Here is a 13,433-nt window from a genome sequence, read left to right as displayed (position 1 = left end):
AAATGGATCTGCTGAAAGCAACTGAGGTGATTTGGCCTGAAATTTGGTTTGGAGAAGTTCACTGGAGCCATGCTGCTTAGTCAAGGTGTTCCAACAGAAAACCAGCCAATTTCTTTCAGTTACAGGCCCTACTCCATTGCTTCCTTCCCTCTCCTTTCAGCAAGGATTTGTTTGTCTTCCCATATGCATCCTCTCTGATCTTCTAAGAACCGAGGTAGCTTGGTAAACAGTCTCACTCCCTTGAAGCCCCTGAGTTTACCAGCTACTCGTAGCCTGGACTTGGGGCAGCAGTGCAATACTTTTTGCAAGTCTTTTTCTGTTTCTCCTTTTTTTTTTCTTTTTTTTTGGTGCATGGTCCCTCTGAAGACACTTTGCCTCATATCACACCGCCTTACTATTCTCGCTTGTTTTGCACCACTTTTCCCAGGAGCCTGTAGTGGGTATTTTCCAACCATATTTCCATGGGTCAAGATGGTGTTTGCAGCACTGGCTTTGTCTCGGATGCAGTGTGTGAGCAGTCTGCAGCCTGTCTCTGTGCAGTTACCCTAGAAGCGATCACCTACCAGTCCGAGTGGAGCGTTCAAGTTCATTTTAACTCCAGCACCAGCTTTCTTCACAAGCAGAGGGGAATTTTGCAGGCTGCTGCCCGCAAGCATAATGCTAGCAGCTCTAGAAACGCAGCTGAGGCAGCCTCAGTTCGTGCACAGCCTGTGCTTCCATCAGGGAGAACCTGCCTGGAATAGCAGAGCTGAGCTCTGCATGGCTGTGGCCTTGGGCTGGATCTGCAAACAGCACAGGAGCAAAGGCTGCGTAGGACAGTTTGCAACAGCCCTGAGGGGTCTCTGTGCAGGATTGCCACATTCCTGCACCTGCCCCAGTGCTTCGTGCCAAGCAAACCAGCCACAAGGACACAGGGGATGGGGAAGCGAGATGGAAAGTAAACTGAAGCACCAATAGCCCCAAGCTCTGTGCAGGGCTGTGGGAGTGCCACCAAGAGCTACACACCAACCGCAACGCTCAGCTGCCATCACAGCACAGCTGTCCTGTGGGCTCTGCAGCCCAGATTTTGCCTACAGGACAGAAACATCATTAATGGGTTGAGCAAGCTCAGCTGCTGCTTTGGGGAAATGGGTGTGATCCATCATAGAGAATCTTTAACTTCCTCTTCCTAGAAAATTTGTGATCAACAGGAAATCCAAGCTTGTGTGATACTTTAGAAATTCTTTTCCAGGAAGATGTCAGAACCAAATTAATTATCTGCCAACCATAGATGTACAGGCTTTCCACATGAAGTAGCTTTATTAAAAAAATAAAATATGACTAGATATTTTCACTGTGTCGCCCATCAGGCACCGAGGTGCATCTGTACATTTTTACAGAAGCCATGGGGGAAGAACAGGCTTTGCTCACCTTACGGAATTCAGGCACAGCAATTAGTTCATGTGTGCATCCCTCTGTTCACACACAAAACTTTTGGCATGGCATGGATGACAAGTTTCAACTACAGCCTTTGTGGTTAACAAAACCTCATTTGCTTCTATGGAAAACTAAGTCTCCAGGCAGAGCTATTAGTTTAATAAGAGATCATTAGATGTGTGTAGGGTGTTTTTTTTCTCCCCTCCAGCTGGTTCTTTACCACACAGGCTCTCTTTTACTAATCTGTTTGGTTTTGGGTAGCCAGGACTAAATGCCATGCCAAAATTTATGAGGTACAGTCCAGCCAAACATTCTTCATCCTCGATCTGTTGTCTCCTGCCCCTTACTTCAGCTCTTGGCAGGAATTTCTGATGCGCAAACATTCCTTTAGGGGACTTGTTCACATAAGCTGCAGTATGTCACTATTTCTGGAAACCTTCAAGCAGCCCATGACGATCAGGTGGTCATGTTTTCCTGGGACAAACAAGTGTGTTCAGACTTTGTCCTGTGGAATTTCAGGTTGTTTGTACTGCGATCAGCGGTCCTGTCCACTGGACACTTCTGTCCTCATAGCAGGCTCTGGCCACACCTAACTCCATCCCTAATTACGGCCTGACTAGAACTCAGAAGAGGAATGGGAGTCAAGCCTCCATGTTACCCTTTGTAACCATCTTCTAGAATTTTTTGACCTTAGAGGAAAGGCTAGCATTAGTGTTTGAAAATATCCAGGCTAACAAGGTAAATTTCAGTATTCCTTATAGCAGGTCTCAGGTCATGTTATCCCCGACTGTTTTTGTCTGCGTTCTCTCACAAGCCTGGCAGGCACACTGGCTTCACATTCATGCGTGTGAGGACAAGACAGCAACAAATCATTCGGTTGTGGGTCAGCAAGTGGAACACTTGCAATTACTGTACAACACTGGCAATATTTTACCTGGGACATAGTACTGAAAGCAGAGACTAGATCTTTAAATAAATCCAAGTGCTCGTATGCTGACACCTCTAGTTACAGAGCATAAGCTCAGAGGTTCCTTCAAATACTGGACCTAGAATAATAGGTAAATTCATAGCTAAATACAGGCATTCTAATGTCTGGTGCTGAGATCTTTGATTGCCTTTTGGGAATACTTTCTCCTTTCTTGAGAAATGACATTACTGAGTCTGAACAAAATGCTTTAGCCTTATTCTTTTGGTTTGCAGCCCTCTCCCCCCATTCAGCACATACAGTGCTAGGGATATTTTGAGCAAGATCTTTCAACAGCTGATGCGTTTCTGTTGTCTCACAAAAGCGCTAAACAGCATTAGTCTCAGATCTCTCTTTCTGTGGCAGACTACGTTTCAAGGCATCCAGCGTGCTGGGAAAGGTTAATTTCTGCTCTGTCTGGCAGGCAGGCAACAAGATGTTTACAATACTTTAACCTCTCTTAAGTTCACAGTTTGAATCTGCCCATCCCCACACCTCCTTTTTAGTCTACACTTGTTATTTGGTTCACTACCTGCTGTTAACATGCTGTGGTCATTTAATCCCAAATGCTCACCTATGACTTCAGACTTCCTTATCTGTATCACCCCTTTTCCAAACAGCTCAGAAGCAGTTCACCTTGGTGTGGCTGGTGGAGGCCTGACAGTCTGACTTAACCAAGTCCTCACATGTGCTAACCCAGAATCAGAATTTCACTACAGAAGGCTACTACAAACTCACAATGCATTTCAACAATTTCAAGCAGATGTAGTAGGTAAACAGTTTTTGAACTATTGTTTGGTTTTCTTTATTTTTCAAAAAACAGTAGCTTTTCCTTTTTTTGTTCCCTCAAGATCTTGGGCTTATCCTATATGGAACACATCCATCAGTCCTCATGTTTGAATAACTGGGAGCACTGGCATCAGGACCCCACTTGGTCTCAGCAGCCTCAGAGGCTTTTAAGGGCAGAAAGATCAGATAAAAAAGGCTTGGCGAGTGCCATTCAGCAGACAGGGCCTAACAACTGGGCATAAGCACACCTGCAGCAATTCAGGACCAAAAGAAGAGTTATCTCTCTACAGCTAATGTTGTGCCAGCCAGCAGGTAGCTTCTGCACTGCACTACCCTTCTTAACAGTGCAGAGTCTTCAGCAAAGCAGGGAGTGCACTTCTAGCATGCGTAAGTCAAGAACATGAAGAAGTAAAAAGAGGGTCTCTGCTGTGCACTGAGTGTTCAAGAAGGGAGGTATAGCCAAAATGACCTAGAAGCATTAGAAATGCCAACAGATACTAGCGCATTTAGGGGCCCTGGAATGGGAGAGTTGTGCAGAGGTTGTGCCTCCTCCTGCTGTGGAGGCAGCACTGGAATGTGGCTGCCTCTTTGTTAGTATCAGCCTTTGGTGTGTGTCAAGGCCCTTTTTAGCTCAGGGAACATTGAGTCAACTCCAACCTGCTGCCAGACAGTTCTCTTCATGACTTCTTAGCCTGAACAGCCACATCACGTGAGACAGAAGCCTCTTTCTCCTGTCCCCAGGCTATGCTATCATTAATTCCTGGTGTTATCCCAATAAATCTGAGAGCAGTGGGAGGGGACATCCAGGTTGTTGAAGCTGTATCACTTGTACCAGCTACCTTGCCAGGGGAGCCAACAAGCCTGCAGGTGAAGGATACTGAAGACCTCTGAAAGATGTGGGAGAATAAACAGATTCCTACCAGTCAGCTTGATCGAGCCAAAAAGGGGAAGCAATACTAGAAGTTCCCTATTGCCCTGCACATCCAAAAGTTCCTTGAACAGGAAGCCTGGGTGCAGGGCAGACCTCACCACCCTATGGATGCATGTGCATTGAAGCCAAGGAAGTCTCCTTTTTCTGTTTTGAAGAGTTGCATGTGTCACTTATCTCCCTTCACTGAGTGCAAGTCAAGAGGATCTGTTCCCTCTGCACTCCTACAGTGCTCACAGTCAAGAGAAGTCTTTACTCATCCTTGTTTATTTATTAGAAAATCCCTACAGGTCCAGGCGTTTAAAATGAAGCATTAGTTACATGGAATACGTGCCCTCAAAGTCCAGAAGTTGCTGGATATATTGCAAAAGTGAATTGGGGCCCGCAGTGACCCAGTGACCTCTGCAGGAAATGCTGGTATGGCTGTGAGACACTAGCAGGGCAGGAGCAATCAGGATCCCACCTTCTCAACATAGTTAGCAGGATAGAGTCCAACTTGGCCATTTAGAAGTCGGCCCTTGCACCAGCCCTGCTCATCTTCCTCACTAATCTTCATTAATTCTTCACCTAAAAGCAAAAACAGTCATTAGGAAGAACCTTTGGGAAAGGTAATATGGCATTTTTCTCCACCTCAGAAGAGCTAATAAAACCCAAGACCTATTTGTTGGAATCACCACACTTTTCTTCCCTTATCACACTTTATCATACTGCACAATTTAATCAAAGCCAGAGTTACTGACGCCTTCACTATCTATGCTCAGTACCATCCCCTAGGCCCAGAAACTTAAGAGACAAACCTTCACTTCTGCTGTTTAACATCAGAAATATTTTTGTGCCCTGTGTGCTTGCGTTCCTCCCCCTAAAGGAACATCATTACAAGCCAGAGCAATCAGAAGGATTTTTGAGATTTCTTTCTTAGTGGCTCCTCTATAGCAGGTGGGAAGGAAATGTAAAATGCTGTTAAGCTCTGGCTGTTAGGACCCAAAATGACTATTCCATGATGGAGTGTCTGGTTTGGCCAGCAAGGCATGGAATCAACTCATTTCTCAGACTATGACCAAGCAAGGCTTTTAACCTTCCCACATCTACTTTGGGAAAGGGCAGAAAGGTCCCCTTTTCCAGCAGTAGAACGTCATACTTCTGCCAGAGAGGGAGGCCTGACTGCATCAATAAGCACGTCCCACACTGGCAGAGGCTCAGAAAGTCATCTGCTGTTGAGCTTAAGTCCTACTGATGCATGCTGCTCAAAGCAAATTCAAAAAAGGGATGACTAGAGCTAACCAGTCATGCCTCATTACATCTGCTGGGTAGAAAGAGAAAGCCAAGAGTCAAGTTCCAGAGCACCCATGTTGTAAGATGTTTTAAAGCAACAAGTTAGTGTTAGGAAGTTTACTCGTATGGTAATACTGTAGCATAAATATTGGCCTCAGGCACAAGCCTCTGCTACCGAAGGACTTCAGTGCCTTTTAAAAGAGCGGTGTATTTTGGAGAGGAATAGCACAGAGATACCATGTAAGACTCAAACCAAGCAAGATTAGAGACACTCTTAAGATCCAGACGTCCTCTTGGAGTTGGAGAAGATGGCACATGCAAACTAAATTTAACTGAAGGAAGAAAAGGGGAAGGGCTTGTTTGCTCCAGCATTCTCTCTCACTCAATCCTCTGCTGGAAGCCAGGATCTCCACTCTCAAGATACTCGTTTTGAGAAACAGTTTGCATAGCTGTTTTTTTGCCAGTTGAACTCTGCCTTTAGTAGTCCGTGTCAATCAGCCGAGCTTTCTCCCAAACCAGCTATCTTCTGGTTACTTCAAAGGACAATCCAGATCATTGTCCATGTAATTTTGTTTTCAATAGCACACGGGAGAAGCATTTAATAAAGTCTCAAGATACAGTGAGAATAAATGCCTTAAGAGGAGGCACAAAGGATCTGTTTTACCGCTTGGGGCCTGCTCTTCCAACCCTGTGACCAAGGCCTAGGCAGTCTCTTTTTATGTGGCCTCACTGTCTTAGTCTGGAACAGGTTGGACTGCCCAGTGTATCACCCACCTCAGAGGAGCTGGCAATGGGTCAGGGCAGGGAAGAACAATAACTATCAGTTTTCAGAGGGACATCCGTTTCTTAAAGAGTGTTTCAATCATTCAGTCAGCCCGAGTGGTGACAGCAAAAGGTTAGTAAGAGATTAGTGCTTCTGTACCTGCTTTAAAGCTCAGCTCATCAGCCTCCTGTCCTGTGTAATCATACAGCGCTCGTACCCGTACACCTGGTACCTTTATGTCCTCCTCATGCCCGTTGGCATCCAGGCACTTCTTGGGAGTATCCTCATCTGACCACTCTGAAATGTCGTCCTTCCCTCCGCTTTGTATGTGGAAGGAGAGAGGGGACATGATGGTTGTTAGTAGACTCCTCTCTCACCCACCTCCTCCTGAATCATCCACCCTCCTGTCTCCTCCCGAGACTGCTATGCTATAGAACAAGGTGCAAGAGGCCCAACAGCCAAGTGAGGATGAACAGGGAGGAGAGATACAGGGAGATGCTAAATTTGGTTGAAAGCATCCCAGCATTAGAGACCTGAGGGCCAGGAGGGTAACACATTCTCAGAATATTTCCACACATGCACACTCTTCATGACCTTATCCTACTCTCTAGCAGACCCTCTCACACAAGAAAGGCCAGTCCTAACTGGACAGCCCAGCTGTGTCCAGAGTTATTCCAGCCAAGAATAAGACAGGAAAAGTCATGTCTCCCATCCCAAATAGACAGATCTGGAATGCTGCTTTCCAAGTCAGGAACAAGAGCAGAGGGAAAGAAGAGCAGAAGACAGGCACCTGGAACCCAAAAACCCCTGAAGAGGCTATGTTTCATACTAACTTCATGTGGGTGGGTGCCCTCAGGCTGTCATAGAAGAGGCTGTTCTCTTCCTCTTCATGGGAAAACCTGTAGATTGGCAAATAGGGCCCCTGAATCCAGAAGACTGAGAAATAGAAATACAGTAGCGGCCTTGAGACATCTCTATATCCCCCTTCTTTTCTGCCCAGTCCACTTCGGCCAGAGTTCACCTTTCAAGGAAGGATGCCTACTGCAACTGTAGGACATGTGTCTCTTCAGCCTGTCCCTATTCTCCAACCTGCTTCCTGCCAAGGGAAGCCACTAGACGCAGACTTGTCAGGTAGTACTCAGTACCACGCCAAAAGAAAAAAAGAAACCAAACCAACAACAAACAAAACCTCCCTTTAGGGAACAGTACAGCTAACTGGCAAAGCTGCCAGTTCCCAACTCTCCTCACCCTGTCTGGGAGGAAGAACTGGGGAACTATATGCCAGAATCTCACACAGCAGTAGTCTGACCAGGCCATAGCTTGTCACTAGAAGGATCTTTACAAGGAAGACACTTTGTGAGGCAGTACATACTAGACAAAAAAAAAAAGCTACCCTAAACTCCCTTTTCTACTCTGTCTTTTCCACAGTGGCACGGGCAAGACCAGGGGCAAGAGACAGGAAGTTCAGGAAGAGATCACTCCTATCAATCCAACTCATTCATGACCCTAGGCAGGACTCTACTCTTCCTAACCTGATGTATCTCAGACTTCAGCCCTTACCTCCGCTTTGTCTGCAGAGGGGTCTGTGAAACAACACCATCCCGTGTAGGCAAAATGCTGGTCAGTGTGACATCATCAGCCATCTTGCCACCCTTCTTCTTGGTGATTGGCCGCTGTGTTTCGAGGGACCATTCCTGTTCAGGGAAAAGCAATATCATCATCAAGCCACTCAGATACAAAAGCTCTGTGCATCTTTTCTGACCAACATAGAAGGACAGAACACCAAGTCATACTTCTGTTGTGACTGGTCTGGTCAGCCAGAGAGCCTTGCTGGTGTAGCAGGCTCACTCCTGTTGAATCCCAGGGTGCAACAAGAGGGGCTGTGGGAAACTTGTAACAGGAACTTGTCCCACAGCCCTCAGCACCAACTCCTGTTCTTTGACCTTACAGCTGGATGGCTGGAGTATTTGCAGTTTGGCAGGGTTGCACATGTCCCTTTGGGCACCAAAGAGCTTGCAACACAACAACAGTTTTAGAAGAGCCTAACATCCTGAGCCTGCCAAGCCAAAACACAGTCTTTCGAACACAAGACTAGCAATCCACCGATTTCAGTAAAGCAGCTAAATGTTTGGAAATAATAATATGCTCTAGAATGCTACATCACCTCAAACTGAGGCCAATTCATTGCCATGCCTGGTCCATGAGTGTTGCGCCACCACTTCAGGTCCTCCTGGTTATCTGCAGCCATGATGACTTGGTAAAGATCTCGATACAACGCATGAAAGCTATGACCAGGAACAGACAGAACCATCAGTAACCAAGTTCCTCAGCAGTTCCCCAAAAGCCAAGTAGGAAAGAACAGTGTAACCTCATGCATAATTACAAAGCATCCAAGGTCTCACAGGATTAAGGATGCCAGAGCAGCACCTGTTCAGCTCTAGGAAAACAGCCACCCTTACAGAAGAGTCAGCCTGGCAAATGGGACAGGCTTGTTTGGTGTGGCAGTGGATAACATCTGCCAGCTCTCAGCACAGCTCATCAAATAAGCATTGAAAGACCCTGGCACATTCTTGCACAAAGACAGGGAGGTGGCTCAGATTTGTTGCCTCCACCTTAAAAAGTATAGAAGCACAGAAGATTTTTGGCTACACCCGTTTTCCCAGTGTAACTCCTACTTAAGGGCAACTTGTGGGCTTATGGTTATCATTATATCACAAAAGGACTCTCTACTCAGTGCGGAATGGGTCCAATAGCTATAGGTACTAGAAGGCAACAGAGCCGCATTCCTCAGACTGGGATTACATATAGCAACACAGAAGTGTTTCACAGAAGAGAAACACATCCACAGGACAGTACCGGACAGTACTGGAAGAGGAAGGGTTCAGAGGCAGAAAGAATCTTCCCTGGGGAGCCTGGCACTGTCCAACATCAGAGACACCAGCAATGGTCAATCTGAAGGGACCATGTGCCAGTTCTCAGACACACTTGGAAGAGGAAGGAACGAGATCTACCTGACACCTTTCAGACACCAGAATTGACACCCCTCACCAGAGCCCAGGACACCCCAGGCTGGCAGACTTCCCTCCTGTGTCAGGGCTGGTACCTTTCACTGGTGGAGAGGTTGAGATGCTGGTGCAGATTCAGCAACATCTCCTTAAAGAAGCACAATCGCTTGCGCTCTGCTTCCTGACAGCCCTCAAACACTTGCTCCATGTCCTCCATGTAGCGGGGATTGTAGCGGTTCAGCTCTTCCAGCATCTTCTCATATTGATCCTTACACTGTGTCAGTCAAAGAGAATAGCAATGGTGAGATGTGTGGCCTTGCTGTCAAACCAATGACACTCCCCCTGCTCTGGCTTGGCACTGACAAGTCTTTTCTCCCTGCACTGCTGAACAAATCCAGCACAGAAAGAAAAAAATCCCACAGCTGGTATCCCAGTCCATTGCTCTCCTTATATTCTTGCAAGTTCCTTGTGTTCTTCCTTGCCACCCTCTTCCACAGAGGACCTTCTGCACTTTCACTCTTGTGGACAGGCAAACTAACCACTTTTGGTAGCCAAGTCTTTGGCTCTGCAGCTCCAACCCCCTCCACCAAATCCTTCACTACTTTTTTTTTTTTAATTTACTTGTAAATTAAATCTTACCCAACACCAAAGATAGAGAGACCTTAGTCTTAGTTGCTGAAGTCTCAGTCTAGCTCACTAAAACCTCAGACAATGGGATCTCGCACCTCCTTACAGGCTTCAACAGGAGCCATTTCCCTGAGTGACATTACAACCAGTGCTTTATCCTTGAGAGGAGTATCCTCGTGACCCACATCCATACAACACACACTCACCTTCTCAGCCTCCTGAGTGCACTTCTCTACGCGCTCTTGCAACTTGCGCAGCTGTTCCTGTGAGACAGATGAGTCTGCCTTGGCATGGTTCTCCCTTGTATGGGCTGTTTTCTCCTCTTTCCGAGCTGCATGATAGTTTTTCTTAGAAGTCTCCACCTGTAGGAGGAAGGTGCAGAGAAAGCCATGATCCTCACCACATTGATCCTCCATTACTCAAGAGAGGGCATTTGAACATTTGTTACAGTCAGCAGCAACTGTTTCAGACAACCTAAAAGGAATGCCGATTTGGCATTTAGTACACCACACTCCAGATGATCTCTTCTTCTGTGCTCACCTGCTGTGCAGGAATACAGAGCCTGTTCCTTCCCCACATGGGAAGGAAGCTACAAAACTACCAAGAACAAGAGACCATCGAGACATCCCTCCCTCTCTGTATCCTCTGCTACTCTGGCTAAACCTAGTTTGTTTGCCCAGTGGCTCACTCAATCAGGCAGCCAGCTCAACTGCCCTTATCCCTCCTTCCCCATTCACACTTTGCTCACATCTTTCATCTTCTTCACCCAGGGTTTTTGGGCCTTGCGGAACCCATCCTCTGCCTCCTTTGTCTCCTTGAAGCCTCCAATCATCTGCTTGTGGTAGGCCTCCTTCTGCCAGGCCTTGATCTTATCCGAGTCTTCGCCAGCCAGGTGGTTCCGGACAGCTAAGTGAATTTCACTCAGTTTGTCTGCAGCCGTCAGGAAGGCATGCCAGGCCTTCTCCAGAGTACCGTACTGTGGACCTGCAGGAACAAGCATCACAGGGGCTCTTACACCTCCTGCCCACACAAGGGAACACGGATTCTTTTCCTCCTATGCACATCTATCAGTACGGAATCACTTCTTAACTCCCTCCCATCACACAAGTCAGCATTGACTGGTCTCTACATAGTCCCAACAGGCAGCATCTAGACTGGCTGTTACAGCTGGCTGAGACGGGTGTTTCTTTTGGGCAGCCTTAGCTGTCCCAGATGGTGCCTGCTAGGACAAGGTTTCTATAGAAAATTCTCTTCATAGATCTGGCCTGGTTGCTATCATGACAGACAGCAACACTAGTTCATGACTGAGGCTAAGCTTCTGTTTCACAGACCAGTAGGTCCTTTATGGCATGTCGCAGTGTTTCCCATTACTTTGAGAGACACTATCAGTTTAAGCCCACTGCTACTAAATCACAGCATTAGTAGTTATTCTCTGACTGGAGAAGGAAGAGAGACAGCCAAGCCATCCTTAAAAGGGGAGATCTGCCGCTTGATTTAAGACTTGAACTGCCCAAAGACTTGCCAAACTAAACAAATGGATATTTTTTTTGCAACCAAACACCTGACAATGCAGAGAACACCTCTCCAAGTGAATTAGAGGACTGCCTACAATAACACACACACGAAAAAAAAGAGGCACCCAAGAAAGTGAGCCCCTTCCTGGAGAAGGGAAGCCTGTCCTCCAAGGAAATAGCACTACCTCAGTAAGAGACAGCACTCAAGGAAGAGTGCAATGATTGCATCCTGTTCCTAGTCCATCCTGCCAACTTTACCTTTCTCCACGTTGGTCCTCCACTTACGGGACCACTCTGTTAGCTGCTGAGCATAGTTCTTCTCTATCTTAGCTCGCTCCTGGAAGCAGGAGATTAAGTCATTGCAGAGCCGGTACCCATCATCCACACGCTTCACTGTCCGCCTGTAGTTTCCAGCCTGAAATTTCACACAACATCATCATTTATAATGTAGTGTCTTCCATGTTCCTTCAGAACAGACAGCAGCAGGTCAATCATTGCATGGGGAGGGAGCACACGCCCTTCTGAAGACAGCAGCTGCACTGAGACTCTCCTCTGACACTCTCAGGCAGGCACAGCAGTGGAGGGAAGAAGCTGAGATGCTTTGCTTGCCTCTCTTGCAGCTCAGATCAGTGTCAGCTGAACAAGGAACTCTCATTCCACAGCATCTGTGGAGGAGAAAGCCACCTCCTCCCTACAGTAACACACAGTGTGTTACTGAACCTCCCCACAGTTCCTCCCTTCCACTCCCCAAGAGTAACATATCATCCATGAACCTGAAACTCAACCCCCTAATTCCACAGGTGAGAGGTCAGAAGACATTCCTACCTCCCTCACACTCCCATTATCCTTCCTTACCTCCCAGAAACTGCCTCCAGGAGCCTCCCCGCCAGCATCATCTTCTGATGACATCACGCCCGTTTTCTTGCAGCAGAGAATTTTTGCAGATTTCAGTTAAGCTGAGAAGAGAGAAAAGCGATTTCTAACATAGTACTGGCTGAGCCTTTGCAGGGAACACAGTTCTCCATGACTCTTGGAGCTGGAGGAGCCCAACTTACCGCCCTGTGGGCAAGTGCTGGCATCACTGCACCTCCAGTAGCAGATGGCTAAATCTAGCAGAGATGCCCAAGACTGAACCTGCCTCCTCCCTCCCTGCAGACAGATGGCCTTCCTGGCAGGCCTGTAGCACATTAGGAAAGGATGCTGTAGAAGACAATCTTGCCAAACCTCAGCTGTACTGGAGATGCTACTGAATCCAGCACCCTTCGGCAGCACCAGACATCTCTGCAGAGATTCCTTTCTTAACCAAGGCCCTCAAGAGGGTAGCAAAAGCTACAGAAACTGAGCTAAAGCTATTTGAAATCTGCCTTGAAAGACTTTAAATAAGTCTTCTGTCAATGGAGATGACTCCAGCCTCCCAGTATGACTCAAGATTACAGCAACTGACTGGAGAAAACAAGGCTGAGCAGTCAGCAGGCAGGCATGTCTTGAATGGGGAGGAACCCTATGAGCTGCCCACCAGCTGAGCTGGGCTTAAGCAGAACTACAGAAACATGCTGGGGCATACCCAGCCCAGCGGCACTGCAGCACACATGCCAGTTACCCAGCACCACTGCTTCCCTAGAAACATCCCTGGAGAGCTAGTGTTTTCATTACACTCAACTCCCTCACCTCATTAGGTTCAAAATCTAGACTAGAAGTTAAAAGGTGCATCTCATCCTCTGTTGTCTCAGAACTTTTGCTCATTCCCCTGTGCTACTCTGCACTGCCAGTTTGTTCCTGACATGCTGTGACACTATGAATTCCCTGGGGAGAGGTTCAGGGTTGCTCTTGCACAGGAATGAGAGAGGGAGTGATGGAAAAAGGCCCAAGCCTAATCACACACACAAACCCACTCAATCCTAGACAAGCCTGGGTTAATGCAGCATAGATGTCCTTTGCTGTCACTTCTCCTCTTGCACATTCCTAGTTATAAAAAGCTTCCCTCACACCCCAGAGAGGTATCTGCTCCTTCTGCCAGCCCACAAAGTACACAGCAGAGATGAAGATGATCAGGTCAAGAGTCCACATCTCCCATCTCCTGCAAATCCTTCTCAGTGGCATGAGCCATGCCGTGAAGAACCCCAACACACACTGCAGGAATTTCCTACATTTCTTC

The 13,433-nt window shown here is 47.1% G+C and overlaps 1 protein-coding gene across 4 annotated transcripts; it reads right to left on the bottom strand.

Moving 5' to 3' along the window:
• Positions 1-4,435: 4,435 nt before the first annotated feature.
• On the bottom strand, positions 4,436-12,235 carry PACSIN3 (protein kinase C and casein kinase substrate in neurons 3). Of its 4 annotated transcripts, none has more exons than XM_086613045.1 (10): positions 12,134-12,235; positions 11,537-11,693; positions 10,513-10,748; positions 9,971-10,126; positions 9,236-9,411; positions 8,297-8,417; positions 7,693-7,826; positions 6,966-7,031; positions 6,292-6,452; positions 4,436-4,664 (listed from the first exon to the last, which is right to left on the bottom strand). In XM_086613045.1, the coding sequence occupies exons 1-10, from the start codon at positions 12,185-12,187 to the stop codon at positions 4,549-4,551; spliced, it is 1,377 nt and encodes a 458-aa protein (XP_086469171.1). In that variant the 5' UTR covers positions 12,188-12,235; the 3' UTR covers positions 4,436-4,548. The 4 variants fall into 4 exon arrangements, with proteins under 4 accessions (XP_086469171.1, XP_086469172.1, XP_009976072.2 ...); XM_086613046.1 differs by having other exon boundaries at positions 7,699-7,826; XM_086613047.1 differs by having other exon boundaries at positions 4,615-4,664; positions 6,365-6,452.
• Between the last annotated feature and the right edge of the window lie 1,198 nt (positions 12,236-13,433).

The sequence above is a fragment of the Tauraco erythrolophus genome, chromosome 6 (genome assembly GCF_009769465.1).
Source record: "Tauraco erythrolophus isolate bTauEry1 chromosome 6, bTauEry1.pri, whole genome shotgun sequence".
NCBI lineage: Eukaryota > Metazoa > Chordata > Aves > Musophagiformes > Musophagidae > Tauraco > Tauraco erythrolophus.
This window is presented reverse-complemented; position numbering and strand designations above follow the sequence as displayed.